Below are 15,229 nucleotides of genomic sequence, written 5' to 3'. Positions count from 1 at the left end.
GACCATGACCTGAGCTGAAGGCAGAGGCTTTAACTCACCGAGCCACCCAGGTGCCCCTCTTTAATTTATTTGTAAGTAATGGATATGCATCCATGGTAAAAAAGAAACTGAACTAACAGGTTAAACTTGTAGCCTTCAAAGAGAACCTCCTCTCCTTGCCTCATACACCTTAAGTAGGTGAAGAAGAAAAGATGTCATCTCTGAATAATAAAGGGAAGATTAAGAGAGGCTTAATCTCCGTGGTATTTCCAGTACCCAAAGTTTCTTTAACTACAAAGTCCATCTCCAATGTCTTGTCTTTTTTTTTTTTTTTAATTACATGCATTGTCACTAATTTCCAATACATCATCAATGTTCTTCATTACCTTTTCTTCAGCCCATGGAGTCATGTGAAGAATGATGCAATCATGAAGTGTCTGGTGAAAGTTAAAAAAAAAAAACAAAACTAAACACACCTAGTAACCTAGAAGTAAGGTGTTCATGTTCAAACCTACTCCTGCTGTCTTTGTGCCGTTTGCTTCCAGTGACATCCAGTTAACTGAATTGGTTTAGATAAAAGATTTAGCATAGACCCCGACAATTTTTTCAAGAAATAGCAGAAATCCTTTGCAGATGATAATAAAAAAGAAAAACAAGAGTGGGGTTAAGGAAGGAGGAGGAAATGTGGGGCAAAAGAGAGTGCCTTGTGCACCTTTTCACAGGCCTAGGTCAGTAAGGGTGTGGCTGGTAAGTTTTAAGAGGGGCCGCGTTCTCCTTCAGGCAGAGAGCAACTTGCTCCTGTCCCTCAGCTTCTCTGCAGATTGAAAAACCTCCATCAGGGAATGGTGGAGACTCCTCAGCTATCCTCCTGCCTCTGAGAGGCTACTCTGAATGCTCTAGAGTTGGGGAAAAAAGAAAAAAGAAAGGGTAGACAAAATCTTATTTGACTGGAGTGGTTCGAGCTGAAACTTATTTACATCTGAATAGTAAAGTGAAATATACCTGAAATTTATTTTGCACTCAGTAGATATTTAAAGCTGAATCGTGCGTGTGTGGGTGTCTGTGTGTGTGTGTGTGTGTGTGAGAGAGAGAGAGAGAGACAGACAGACAGACAGACAGAGATGTTACTATGGATCTCATGTGTGAATAACCACCCCTTCTCCACCCTCCCAGTCACTGAAAATTTCTCCCTGGCAGTTACTGCCACTGCAGGAACTCTTCCATCTCTCTATTTATAAACACCCCCTTCAGGAAGAGCTTGCTGGGCAGAAGGGGGCTGGGCCGTAAGAATAAAGGTTATATTATGAAATTTGCTCAGGAATCTAAGTCTAAGAACAGTCACTAGCATAAATTTCAATTTGCAACCCTTATATTATACCCTTAAATTAGATGACAAATGATTAAAAGACACAATGAGGATTTTTTATTGCTGTTGTCAAAGCAGCTTTCTTTCTAGATTGCTAAAGATATGCATATTAATATATATATGTCCTTGAAACTTGATTTACTCTCTTCTCATTTTACAGTGAAAAAAAAATCAGCCACATATACATATAAGTTTATCCAGTTATTTTGTAGCAGAGTAAATTCTAGAAAGAGAGTCTCCTACATCCTATGCCACTGTTCTTTCAACCTTGTGCCTTTAGGGTGAATACTTAGTAAAATGATTATTTTAGGAGAGATGCTAGTGTTCCTTTGCCTGGCATATCTTAAAGTATTGAAGGGTGGTTATGATAGAGACTGAAGCTACCATAACTCAATTCTTAAATAATCTTTTTAAGATAATCTTTTTTCAGTTTAAGTGAAGACAAATGACAATTGAGGCTACAGAGATTGTGGCATTTTTTGAAGAAGTTTAACTAAAGAGCCTAAAAGTCCCTGTTACCGTTTAGATAGTGAGCAAATTGTGCCCATCTATTTATATGACATGTATAGTCATGATATATGGTTTTCCTGAGGCACAAAAGTGGAGGCCAAGCATCTGCATAATTATAGTGTTAAATTCTCCATAGCTGCTTAAAATCCATATACTAACAATACTTTAATCATCAATTCATAGGCCAAATATGACTGATAGAAATAATTTTTTAGGCCCATCCTCTTGCCTTACTTTTCATTTTAACATTTATTCCTATAAAGTATTTTTAAATGCTTAAATAACTATAGAATATATTTGGCATAATTGGTATACCTTTTATTTGGGATTATGTTATTTCTTACTCTGGAAAGACTTCATTCAGTCACCAATCTGCAATTAGATTATACAAATATTCTAATTAAGTTGAGTGGAAATTATTCTTTTTCAGAATGTTTTATGATAGTCCTGTTAAACAACTTTTATTTGGTCCTTCCTAGCCTCTAAGCTTATTCAAAATTGAAAATGAAATTATTCTTCTTTTTCACTCTTATTTTTGCTATAATGCATACCTCTCTCCCTCTCTCCCTTTCTCTCCCTCTATGTCTCTTTCTTTCCTTCTCTCTTTCTCTATCTCTCTCTCTACACAAACACACACACACACATATGCACACATATACATATAAGTATACATATACATATACATACACACTTTATAGAGTTCTATTTATAGCTCTCTCAGATCTTTTATATATAGTACACTTGGATATACAGATGAAAAGTCATCATCAAATATTTCTAGGCCTTATAAACCTATGGAAGTATAAATGAGCCAACATTCTGTTATTCCAGAGGGTTGAGCTAAAACCAATAGCTAGAAATTACTGGAAGCAGATTTCAGCCCAATAGAGATTATGGCTTTCTCCCGATCAGAGCTATTAGAACATAGAAAGGGCTTCTCGGGGAGGAAGTGAGGCCTCTATCATCAGAATGATTTAAGTAGAGACTGGTTTTATTTATACTGAGAGAAACTTAATAGGCTTTAGTTGAAGTAGAAGACCTCCAAACTCTAGGATTTTAAGATTCCTCTTTAGTTTTGAGTCCAAGTCACAAATGTATATTCAGAAATGAAACTATATAACTTTAAAGGATTTGCTAATAATATGTATACTCAAGCGACAACCAATTGGGCCCAGATCAGGTCTGACCAGGAATTACTGCCAAGTGTGCAATTAAAAATTATACAACTTGGGTGTGGGCACCAGAGTTCAAGTTTTACTTCTGAATACGTAAGTGCTAGTGACTTGAACTAGCTAGGTTCCCTAGGAGCACTGAGGACTTAAGGCTTTGGGTTGAGAAAGATCAGTGTGTGAGAAAGAACTAGAGCCTTGCCCTGTGAAATGAGAGGTTGCAGCCATTAGCTCAGGAAAGCTTAAAGGGAAACCTGGTAACATTTTTCACAAGACTTAGTATCACTGCTCATGTTTATTGGAAAGTGATAAAGGTTTATTGAATTCTTAAGGGATTTTTTATTTTAATTATGATTTATACCCCCACCTGCTTTCAAGTGAAATAATAAATAGTTATGATCTTCTGTTCCATAATGGAACCAAACTTTCATTTTAGTAAATATACATCAGGAATGGTTATGCCAATCAAAATGCAAAACTATAATACAATGGAAAGGCAATTAAAACAACACTTTTTTTTCATATAGTAAATGACATAAATAACTTTCATATAGTAAGTAATGTTCAAAGGGACACTAGTAAATGACACTCTTTCCTGTTTTGAGAAGCTGGTATTATTCTAGAGTAGTAGAAGAAAAGAGACTTTCAGGATATATTTCATTGTAAGGCATTCTTTGCAAGACTGGTTTGGGTCTTCAGCTTCTAAGGGGAATCATTATGATTCCTCTATCAGGTTTGTTTGTTTGTTTGTTTGTTTTGGACCGACTAGAGTTTTAAATACTGTACATGATATATTGATAACATAGCTGCAGACGTGATACTATTTTATACCATGCAACAAATACAATTGAACTTGTCACAACAGAGTCACATGCCTCCCCCAGGAACCACTTATACCTATAGTTTCTAACGAAAGATAAGGGCATCAGAACATGTGTGGTAAAATCATTAAGCTTTGCTCTGAGCCTCTTCTCTCCAAAGACCATATCAATGACATGAGAAGGGGGTGCACAGCAGCATCTTCTGGTCCTTACTCATCTGGTACAGGGTGGTGCAGAATCCCTGTTTTGACTTGTACACTGGCAAATTTTATTTTGCAAGTGTGTATCTCAGCATGAGCCACAACCTTGGGGACAGCCAAGTGTCTGTTTATTCCCAAGTTCATGGGGAGGAACTCACTTGAAAACACAGGGCAGCTGGGTAGCGATGTGGGTTGCATCATAGTCTCTAACCCAGTATTTCTCAGACAAGATCTTTCTAATCTGCCGATTAGACGGTGGCTTTGTGGCATTTGGCACATTTGTTTTAAACAGGATGTATCCATTTTGTACACCCACCTGGTTCCTGCCAAAGAGATGACCTGTTGAGACAAACAAACAAAACTCGAGAGTTTCCAGGATACAACTGAAAGCAGTCCGACTAGGTATCCCCTCCCCACCCAAAAGACTATGTGGAATCTTCCTGGAAAATTAACTGAACATTATAAAGATAAAATGAGTTTTTCTGACATTTTCAGAGACATTTAATACCTGAGAATTTCCAGAATGTGCTGAACAAAAACAGCCTTTTAAATAAGTGTTGGTTAAATGGCGGGGGTGGTAGCGGGGGGGGGGGAAGCAGTTCCTTAGCTGGTATAAGCTTAGGTTAACAAACTCCTTGAAGACGCAGGCTAAAAGTCGTTCCACATAATTATTAGGTGATCTAAAATTGCAGTCTGACTTGAATCAAAGCAATCTGTCTTGTGTCGACAGCTCCGCTGGCCCTTCCAGAGTAGTCCACACATGACATATTTGCATAATGCCATGAGAGCAGGGACAGACTGACTATGGCCCTATAGCACCTTTTCCTTCTTGTAGAGCAAATGTCAGTCTTTTTCATTAGATGATACTAGAGTGCCATGATAATGCTGTACTTGCAATTTAGGCTTTGGAGCCGCCTGATATATAAGAATTAAATCTCACTGCTCTTCACCCAACATCATTCATTCTGAGATACTTGGAGTGAAAGAGAGCGCTATTCATAATGACACCAGGACAACGCCATGTCTTGGCAATGCAAAAACCAGAGCACTCAGTCCTGCTAGCCTACCAGTGCAGAAAGGCCATTAGGAACCCCAGCTTTGTTCTGAGAGATTAATTATGTATTTTGAGGCTGAAAAATAGGTGACAAAATTTGAGATTTGTAGCACAGATATTCTTTATCCCACCTTCTCAATTAGACCCAAACCAAGATCATGGTTGCCCTCCATGGTAAAACCCACCTGGCCTTCCAGTCCTGTATGAAGAAAAGCCACAGTGTTTAGCCAACCCAGAAAGCAGAATGTGGTTCACTGGAAACTCAGTTTGGTTTCTCATTATTTGTTAATTTGTGAGTCACTTAATTGAGAAACTCTTGCTGTAGAAGGAGGAATACAGGAATAGACAAGGCAGGACAGCATGCGGACGTGCATGGAAGAAAATAAACCTTTCACTACACACTGTTGAATTTATATCTTTCAGTGTTGGTCAATGCAGAAGTGAGACAGTGAACAAAAGGTGTCCTACGGTGTTTGTAGGTGGATGAGCAAAGGGATCTGTCCTGCCTCTTGGCTCCTTTAGAGGAGTGCACAGAATCAGCTTGATGCTGTTTTCATAATACCGTGCATGTCTCTAAGGGATTTAGAGTAGTTCTTTCCACCACCAGGTAAAGAGGATGAGGGTTAGGATTGAGAAAGTGTCCTCGGCCAGAGTTAGGTAGGTTACTAAATTCTGATGATTCCTCTTAAGAGCTCATTCGGACAAAAGAAAGCGATGAGCCTGACCTATCAGGATAAACAACTTAGAAAAAAGCAACCCTATAATTTTCTAGATTTGACTTAAAAATCTAGTCTTATGGGTAAATATTAATGAAGAGAACTGATCAAATGGTGTTAAGAGCCTGGAGGGAGAAACCTTAAATCACAAAATATCACAGGGACAGTGGGAGACTGAAAAATGGGAAAGTATAATCTGCAAGAAAAGAATTTGGCCTCTTCCAGTAGGAAAAAATCAAATTTGGAGGATTTTTGCTTTTGCAATTTTTAAAGGGCAGAAGTACCCTTTATGAATTTGTCTGTGTGCTTAGAGCTGGGGTAGCCTCAGACTTTGTACACAATATAATGTATATTGGGAAAGGCAGTTTTGTTGGAGGTGGGCTTGAGGAAATTGAGGTTGCTAGGGGATTTGTTTTGAGACAGATCTGGTTGTCTGGTAAGCACATTGTTTTTACTAACATTTTGTGCTTATTGGGGGCGGCTTCACAAGTCTCTTCCTGTTCTATTTCAAGATGCCCCCTTACATCTTGTTTTAGACCTGGAACACTTTGAATACCACCCACATGAGGCATAAAATGGCTACATATTTCTGCAATCTGTTGTCATGAGCTAATGACAAATGTAATACTGAATACTATATAAGTCTGGACTGTAGGGAGAGCTATGTTGGCAAGAGAAATGGATTGATCTTATAATAAGATGAACCATTTTACCCTCTGCCTTATTTAAAATCAAATACCTTTATCATAACATTTTAAAATTATAACTTTCATTGTCACTTTTGCAATGTCTCATTTTCTCTCTATTCTCACATCCAGTTAATTTATCAAGCACATACTTATGATGAATTATTTAGGCAACGGGAAAGTTTTTTTGGTTTGTTTGTTTTTTAAGATTTTACTTATTTATTTGAAAGAGAGAGAGGAGATAGCAAGCACAGAAGAGAGGGAGAAGTAGGCTCCCTATTGAGCAAGGAGCCCAATGCAGGGCTCAATCCCAGTACCCCGAGATCATGACCTGAGCCAAAGGCAGCCGATTAACTGACTGAGCCACCCAGGTGCCCCAGCAATTAGAAAGTTTTAATGGCTATCCATTTGCAGATATGTTGGGGAGGAATCAAACTGTTTGAAGTAAAAGGACAAAATGCATAAAATAACTCCATTTTTAGAAATGCTTTAATGAGAAATAATATTACCAAAAACAGAAGAAAACAACCTTCCATTAATGAATGGTAGCTTGTTGTGGCTGGATACACTGAAGGATTTAAAACTTCAGGGTGTGGCAGAAGCTGCTGAGCTTCCTGACTTCTCATCTGGGAAGCTTTGCTGCTACACACAACTGACAAGATGCAGATTCGTGCTCTATCCACTTATTAGGATTTTCTTTTGGAACGGATTCCAAATGGGATTTTCTCAAGGAAGATGTGGTTTTAAGGGTTGTACACAGCATGAGTAAGCAAGACATGGAAGAACCAGGGTCAAGAAACCTGGTTATAATATTTAAGAGAGAAACTAATTTCAAAATAACGGAATGTCCACCCTCCTTACCCCATTTGACGCCTTCTGTCACACTTTCTGGTGAATGGACAGAAAAAGAGCTGCCTCAGGTTAATTAGAAAGTAGTCCAAAGGTTGTGTAAGGTAATTTTTGGAATGAGTTTGTTCAGTTTCCTGTCTTTTCTATATATTTTTTTTACATTTTTATGGGGATATAATCAGACATCCTTATGCAGGGAAGCGAAAGTCCCCCTGATGTGTCAAAGCCATATGCAAGTTCTTACTTCACAGCTTTGCTATTCAAAGCATGGTTCCCAAACCAGCAACACTAGCTTCACCTGGGAGTTCCTTAGAAATGCTTGGTCTTATGCCTGCTATGGAAACTACTGAATCTGCATTTTAACAAGATCCCCAGGTAATTGTTTGCACACTAAACTTTGAGAGGTATGGCTTTATAGTGTTCACTCTGTCCTCCCCCGCCTGTTTTTACTTAATCTGCACATGTACTAAGAAAAGACTCCATTGTTTGAACATGGATTGCTTTGTGTATTCTCTCCAATGATTAATTTAATGTGGTGCTCTTTCTCTGCCAGCTGCTTACTTTCCAGCCACCAATGCTCAAGGTCCTTAGGAAATGATTATGTACTACGGTCAACTTTACGGAAGACACATTTATCTACACAAACTGTAACAAGGAAGTTGTCTTTAAATAAAACCACACTATACATGCCAAACTTATGTGTGAGTTTGTGGAATATGAAGCAGACCAACTACTAACATTCATCAAAGGAAAGTGAAGAGAAATATTCCGCTTTACCACTAGGTGGAAACAGAGTAATTTTGAGTATACTTTTCAGAGCCATGAACTACTACCACAGGAGATAAGCTCAAAAGGACCTAAGAAACCATTTGCTGTAATTCTTATTGATGAGAAAACTGCGTTTCTGGAGATGTTAAGTAAAATTGCATGTGTCTTACAGATGGTGGTCTTCTAGAGCTATGGAGGGGGAGAACTACTGGTAAGTTTTGATCTTCAACCATTTTCATCTATACGAATAACATGTCATTATCCTCCAGCATGAAGGGAAGACAGGATGTAACACCTACATTGCCTCTGTGTTACTGCTAAAACTAATGACGAGCACAGTCACTTAAATTTGTGAGGATAGGTTTAGAATAAAATGATTTTTCCTCATCCCTGTATTATAATTAATCTCAATCAAGTAATAATTCTCCCTTTTTGTAATAAAGAGATATTCAACCAACCCATAAAGTCACACAAGATTTTAATCAGATTTGTTTTCACGAACATTTTTGGTTTTTAAATTTCGTATTGGGTTCAAATTAAGTAGCCTAGAACAGAGCTTCTGTTAGCGGGTTAAGTACTTTGTTTTTCAGAACGTGAAATCTATTCCCATTATTTTTAAGGAAGGAAGGAAATCTGAATTCAGGCCTTGAGGGACATTAGGAAAAATTTACTCCAATCTCTTTCCATATCTATATATCTTACAGATGAGAAGTACCAGAGAACCAGGGATGAAGTGTGTTGCCCACAGAAGCAAAGCCATCACATGCCCTTCTTCTTTGTTCTAGGACAGACTCTAGCACATATTTTGGTCTATATCTTTCTGTTGTTCATTGGTGTGTGTTAACCACAAAAGGATTATTTCCATTCATTACATCAAAAAGTGTGTTTAAAAGTTAACTTTTAGTTAACTATTCCTAAGTACTATTTGCTAAGTTCTTATGTATTTAGTACCATAGTGTCATTTTCCTTTTGATATTTCTGTGACATGGTTGATTATGATCATCTAAAAATTAGCATTCCAGTCCAGAGTCTTGGCTGTCATTACCATGTTCCATACGAACATGGATAAAGCATGTTGAATTAGCATATTAAGTATGCAAGTCCAAGCACACAGGAGGAGCTGCCTCTCTAGGGGCAGCCTGTCCTAAGTGTATAGAAGCCAGCACTTGCATCACTGAGCAAATGACATACTTAGCTGCCTTCAGAACTTGAGTATTTTCTCAGCAGTAGAGCCTCAAGTGTGGGACATCCGGGCTCTTAATGGCACAACTACATGGTCCAAGTCCCTTGGTATTAAAATGGTACCACAAGAAAAAACAAAAAAACAAAAAACCTGGGAGTGACCTTAAAATTAGGGCAGGAATTTGAAATTTAAAAAAAAAGGATTCAGTGCAGGGGAATAAATGTCCTGAGGTATGATGGGAAATGACCAACCCAAGATTCCAGTTTGTAGAGGATGGAACATGAACCCATGTCTGGTATGGTTCAGGAGACTGTAGCCTCTACTCTTAGCCCCTTGAGTGCAGTGAGCTAGAGGCAACCAGGTGTGGTCCTGTTTCACAAGCTCTGAAGTGAGGACTGGACAGGGATTCTGGTTCTACCACTTTGCAAACGTTCTCTGCCTCATGTCCTCTTGCAGAAAATGGGGACAACACTAGCAAAAATTTAGTGGAGCTCAGAGTTAATGGATAGAAAGTGCACAGGAAGTACGGCACCTAGCACAATAAATGGAGCTCCTCTCCATCCAGGCAGCTGGCCTGTGTGGCAACTTTCTCACCTCGTCCCAAACCCAGAATCACCTGGTAAGATACTATGATAAGTAGTACACTTTGAAAAGTACAATACTCTACACAACAAACAGAGGATATCATTATCATTAAAGGCAAAGAGGAAAGCTCTGGAGTCTAAATACTTGGGAGTCTGAGAAGAAACTATGAAAGGCTCACGTAGCTAAGAACATAAACACATTCTTGATGGGTACATTTAATTGCAACGGCGGTCACTTAAACTGAAACTTAAGGGGTTTTTGTTCGGAAACTGCCTACACTGTACCTTCCGATAACTCAAACCAGGTATAGGCTAGCCCTGAGGCCCTAACTGGGCAGGGGTGGAGGAGGGAGTTGAGGGGAGAGGTAGGGGTGTCCTGAAGGTGGGGAGAACAGGTTCTCTCAGGAGGGGTCCACTGACCAGGAGCGGGGATGAGGGAGGCGAAGAAGTTTATCCATCAATCAGCCAAACCACCACAGATAAATCAAGTCCTGCCCCCAAGCCCTAGACGGGCTAGTGGATTCATCGCGGGTATTTCGAGGGAAAGAGAGCGGCAGCTGGGAGGTAAAACGGTGGGGGGCTGGAGAGGTGGGGCGGGGCTCCTCACAGGCCCCTCCGGCGTCCCTGCTTGGCGGAGGCGCTGGAACGTGCAGGCGCTGGCGTCCGGGGCGGCATGGGGCGCGCCGGGCGAGTCCCCGCTTGCAGGAAGCGCGGGGGGGAGCCCCTCAACCTTCCTCCGTCCCCGGGCAGGTGGAACGGGTTCGCGCCTCGCGACCGGGGGAGAGAGGCCCTAGGGGCGAGCGGGGGGGCGGGGCGGGGGGCCGGGCTCGACGCGTCTGTCATTGGCCTCTCGGAGCCGCCCCGGCGCGCGCCGCTTTTATAAAGCAACCACGCTAGCCCGCAGGTCTCCAGCCAAGCTCCCAACGGCCCGCTCTGCTCAGCTCGATCGGCCCGCCGGCCCGCGCCCACCATGGCCACCATTCAGCAGCTGGTAGGAAGATGGCGCTTAGTGGAGAGCAAAGGCTTTGACGAATACATGAAGGAAGTAGGTGAGGCTCCCGGCCAGGCGGCGCCTGTAACGTGGCGAGTGTGGGTCTGTTCCTGGGTCCCCTTCAGCGTGCCGAGCTCCGCGGCGGGGCATGCCCGGCTGTCCGCCGCCAACCCCTGTACCCCCATCCATCTCCCATCCCCCCACCAGCACGTGGGCAAGCAGCGGGCAGAGCAGCGCGCGCCTACCGCCCGCCTGCGGATTCTGAGCTGTTCCGTCTCCGGGTTCCCGCAGCTCTCTCTCTTCCACTTTCCCCTAGCCCACGCGGCCGCCACCCGCACTGCTTCCTGGCCTTTAGCGCGCTCCTCTTCCGCCCCAAGCTTCACTTCTTTCGACCTCCTCAGACAGCCCCCGTAACTCTCCCTCTTTTTCTTTTCCCACTGCTCGTCTTCCTTCCTCGTGCCGCCGTCCCGCCGTCCCGCCGTCCGGCCGTCCAGCCATCCTGCCATTCCCACTCGCCCCATCGTGGCCGCACCCACTCCCTCTTCCCCACCTTGCTCCCGCCTTGCCTCAGCTTTTGTTCCTGGATGGCGCACGGGTCCCCTCTTCTCCACAGGGCGCGGTTTCCAGCAGAAACCCTTCCGAAGGTCCGAATGGGGCGACAGCTTCGGCCCTCGTTCTGCGGCTCGGTCGCCTCTGCCCCAACCCGCAGGCGCTCTGCCCGCCCTCACCGGGTGAACCCGGGCCCTTTGGTTTGGAGCGGCTCCCGGCGGAGCGTCGGGTTATCCTTGCCTCCCGGCCGCAGAGCGGCGCTCCGAGGCGTGGCGCTGCCGGCGCCGACCGTCTGGCACTGCCAACCCTGAGCCCTAAGCCCTGAGCGCCGCGGTGCCAAGGGCATCGGGCGGGGCCCGCTGTGCCCACGGAGGGCGACGCGCTGCTGCCCTGCCCTCTGTGCCTGCAGGATGGGGGGCGTAGAGGCGGGGAGTGGGTTTATTGGAAAGCAGCCGTCAGAAGCTGCGGAGCCCTCCAGAGGCTGCTTTCCAGCCGTTTGCAAGATGGGTGTGGCCCTGCAGGAGGTCGTTCGCCCCACCCCCCCCAAAGCCTTTCAAGGCAATATGAGTCTCTGTAGGAAGATTCCAGATCACCCTCTCAAAATAGTACCTGAGTCTCTGTTACTGTCCTTTTCTAAACCAGTGACAACCATTGTATGCTGGTTGACCCATCGGGTGGATTAGCAAACAAAAGTGGACCTTTGTCACAGGCCACTTTCCCACAGGAAGTGGGACGGAGGTCTATAGCATGGATCTTCTCAGAAAAGGGGCTTCCAGCCCTAAGACAACTGCTGGAACCCTGAGGGTGCTTTAGAAGCTGCCCATCCACAAATGTTAGCATGACTGCTTTCTGGGGCGGACTTTACTACAAAGACCCTCTACAGAAACCTAGTCCCTGTGGCACTTCAGAAACTGAAGTGGCCTTTATCCAAGACAATGACAGGTGAAGGCTGGTTATTCTCAGAGTAAAAGTAGAACTCAATCTTTTTTTTTTTTTTTTTTTTTCTCTATAAGTCCAGATCAAGGTAACTCTGGAAGAAGCCAGTTTTGCACTCATAGGCAATAATTGTCAGTGTGTGTTCACTTGTGTGAGGACCAAATAAAGAACGCTGTTTCGCTGCCCTTTGAAAATGAATGTGCTCATTGGGTGGTTTGTTTCCAGGGTTCTAGAATCATGAAAGTTGTGGGGCTCAATTCATTAGAGAGCAATCAAGGTGTGGGAAGAGCAGAGCCCTATATTTGTCCAAAGTGAGAATTAATAATGACTCATATAACAACACGAGGCACTAGTCCCCGCACTAGCAAAAGAGAAGGCACCCAGGGGACATTGCAAGCCTAGCTGAGTTTTTATTATCAAGCTAGTTACTCAGCTTAGGTTTAGTCTCTGTGAAACCAGGATTTGGCCTAGATCTAAGTTTCCTTATAAATGTTAACATTAGGGACAAATAGGATTATAAATTAAATGAGATATCAATATAGTAAGTGAGTTACACAGCTCTGAAATGCTTACTGTTTTTGAAGATAAAATTTCCCCAATTTATCTGTATCACGATTGTGCAGTTAACTCTTAAAATACCATGCTCTCTGAACAGAATTGATTTGGATCTTGTGTAGCTATTAATCAGATATTTATCAAGAGCTTTGCATGTGTCGGACTGTGTGCTAAAGTCATATAATACAGTGTTGGGCAGAATTGAGTAAATCCATTTTGGAAGTCCAGATTTCTTCCCTAACTTTCTGAAGGCCAGCATACCATGGTGGCCAAGAGCTTAAGATTTGGAGCCAAACTGCCTGTTCTGTTGGTTCCAGCTCCTTCATTTCCTAGCTGAATGAGCTTGGGTAAGTTACTTCAGTGCCTCATTTTCTCATCTTGTAAAATGGAGACAGTACTCTCCACCTCTCACACAGTTGTTGCAAGACTTCCATTAATTCATATATGTTAAGTGCTGGCACATTGTGGTAAACGCTGGATATGTGTTTACACTTGTTATTGAGAAGTGAATAAGTGGAAATATGTACCACACAGTAACTGCAATTAAATTACTGCATTTATTATGTAAACCAAAGCCTTGGTCTTCCTGTTATTTAACATGATAAAACATTCTACAGGAGTGGGAATGGCTCTGCGAAAAGTGGGTGCAATGGCCAAACCAGATTGTATCATCTCTTCTGATGGCAAAAACCTCACCATAAAAACTGAGAGCACTTTGAAAACAACCCAGTTTTCATGTAACCTGGGAGAGAAGTTTGAAGAAACTACAGCTGATGGCAGAAAAACTCAGGTCAGTCATCATTCAACAAAATCACAGACTTGTCGAATGATAGATTGTATTAATAATAGTCTTACTGGTTATAGACAAAACTTAATGAAAAAGTTAAAGTATTTTATGAATTGAGTTTGACCAATTAGTGAAAGTACCAGCTTCATATCTTAGTCAATTTTGGAAAAATAGTTTAAGGAATATGAGAGAGAGCAAGTGTCTCTTACAGGGAATATGAGAGCGAATAAGTGTCTCTTACAGGGATCTAGAATTGAAAAGCATAAACTGTATTATTAATAATATTGGTATGGCTTAATGAAGTGGGTTCAGAAAGAAAAAGATGAAAAAATGTCGATTAAGAAAGTTATGAGCAGGGCGCCTGGGTGGCTCAGTGGGTTAAAGCCTCTGCCTTCGGCTCAGGTCGTGATCTCAGGGTCCTGGGATCGAGCCCCGCATCGGGCTCTCTGCTCAGTGGGGAGCCTGCTTCCTCCCCTCTCTCTCTGCCTACTTGTGATCTCTGTCTGCCAAATAAATAAATAAATAAAATCTTAAAAAAAAAAAAAAAGAAAGTTATGAGCATCTCTCCGATAACATACTTTGGAAGATTAAAAAGTGTATTTTTGCAGACGGTCTGCAACTTCACAGACGGCGCATTGGTTCAACATCAGGAATGGGATGGGAAGGAAAGCACAATCACAAGAAAATTGGAAAATGGGAAATTAGTGGTGGTAAGTGCCAACATTCTTGTGTCTTATTAGGCTTCTTGTTTGCATTCAAAGTTCCTACAACTGTTCAATACTGATGATAAACATGAAAACTAGGTTTGGGTAGGAAAAAATTGCAAAATAACAAGGTAAAGACTAATTACCCAAGAGAGCCCTTTGTGGGAGTAGAAGACATAAGATGACAGCAGAGGATGTACCTGGAGCTAGGTTTAGTCTATGCTTACTGTGGCGTTACAGTAAAATCTTGGGAAAGCCATCAAAGCCATCAAACTCCCCTCCTGGCATACATCTTTCCACTTCTTTAAAATAAGGAACAACATTTGCCAAGATCATATGAATACTTTAGACTTTGCAAATCAATACTTTAGTTTGTAGTAAAGCATACACATGTCATAAGCAAAATAACAGGTTCTAGTTTTTCAAACTCAGGAATTCTAAAATTCAGTTTCTCCATCTATGAAGTAAATTACAAAATTTTGTAGAATGTCGATCCTTGTATTTAACTACCATTGCTCTGTGACGCAAGACTGACCTAATCCTTTAATATCTTTCTTTCTTCTAGGAATGCATCATGAACAATGTCACCTGTACTCGGGTCTATGAAAAAGTAGAGTAAAAATTCCATCATCATTTTGGATAGGAATTAGCTGTGAGGATGAACAAGCTCAGTTCAATGAGCAAATCTCCATACTGCTTTTTTTTTTTTTTCCATTACTGTGTTCAGTTATCTTTATCACAAACATTTTACATGCAACTATTTTGAAGTGTTGATTTAATTAGGATCATCCCTTTGGTTAGTAAATAAATGTGTTTGTGCTA

At 41.9% G+C, this 15,229-nt stretch overlaps 1 protein-coding gene and 2 long non-coding RNA genes across 3 annotated transcripts in view; 2 read left to right on the top strand and 1 right to left on the bottom strand.

The window, feature by feature from the left end:
• Positions 1-8,587, top strand: part of LOC123387187 — an 11,266-nt gene extending 2,679 nt beyond the window's left edge. Inside the window, exon 3 of the long non-coding RNA XR_006601505.1 lies at positions 8,291-8,587. This is a non-coding gene — a long non-coding RNA (uncharacterized LOC123387187). The remainder of the gene's footprint in view (positions 1-8,290) is intronic.
• On the bottom strand, positions 358-11,926 carry LOC123387185. The gene is made up of 3 exons (XR_006601503.1): positions 11,427-11,926; positions 4,204-4,384; positions 358-875 (listed from the first exon to the last, which is right to left on the bottom strand). It is a non-coding gene; the product is annotated as an uncharacterized LOC123387185 (long non-coding RNA).
• FABP5 (fatty acid binding protein 5) lies at positions 10,757-15,229 on the top strand. The gene is made up of 4 exons (XM_045063165.1): positions 10,757-10,934; positions 13,534-13,706; positions 14,312-14,413; positions 14,973-15,229. The coding sequence occupies exons 1-4, from the start codon at positions 10,856-10,858 to the stop codon at positions 15,024-15,026; spliced, it is 408 nt and encodes a 135-aa protein (XP_044919100.1). The 5' UTR covers positions 10,757-10,855; the 3' UTR covers positions 15,027-15,229.

Source organism: Mustela putorius, unplaced genomic scaffold, assembly GCF_011764305.1.
Source record: "Mustela putorius furo isolate JIRA1106 unplaced genomic scaffold, ASM1176430v1.1 tig00003846_pilon_pilon_pilon, whole genome shotgun sequence".
NCBI classification, from domain to species: Eukaryota; Metazoa; Chordata; class Mammalia; order Carnivora; family Mustelidae; genus Mustela; species Mustela putorius.
This window is presented reverse-complemented; position numbering and strand designations above follow the sequence as displayed.

Coding starts and splice junctions, on each gene's coding strand:
- FABP5 (XM_045063165.1), top strand. CDS start 10,856: ATGGCCACCATTCAGCAGCTGGTAGGAAGATGGCGCTTAGTGGAGAGC. Junction 13,707..14,311: donor CTGATGGCAGAAAAACTCAG/GTCAGTCATCAT, acceptor GTATTTTTGCAG/ACGGTCTGCAACTTCACAGA. Junction 14,414..14,972: donor AAAATGGGAAATTAGTGGTG/GTAAGTGCCAAC, acceptor TCTTTCTTCTAG/GAATGCATCATGAACAATGT.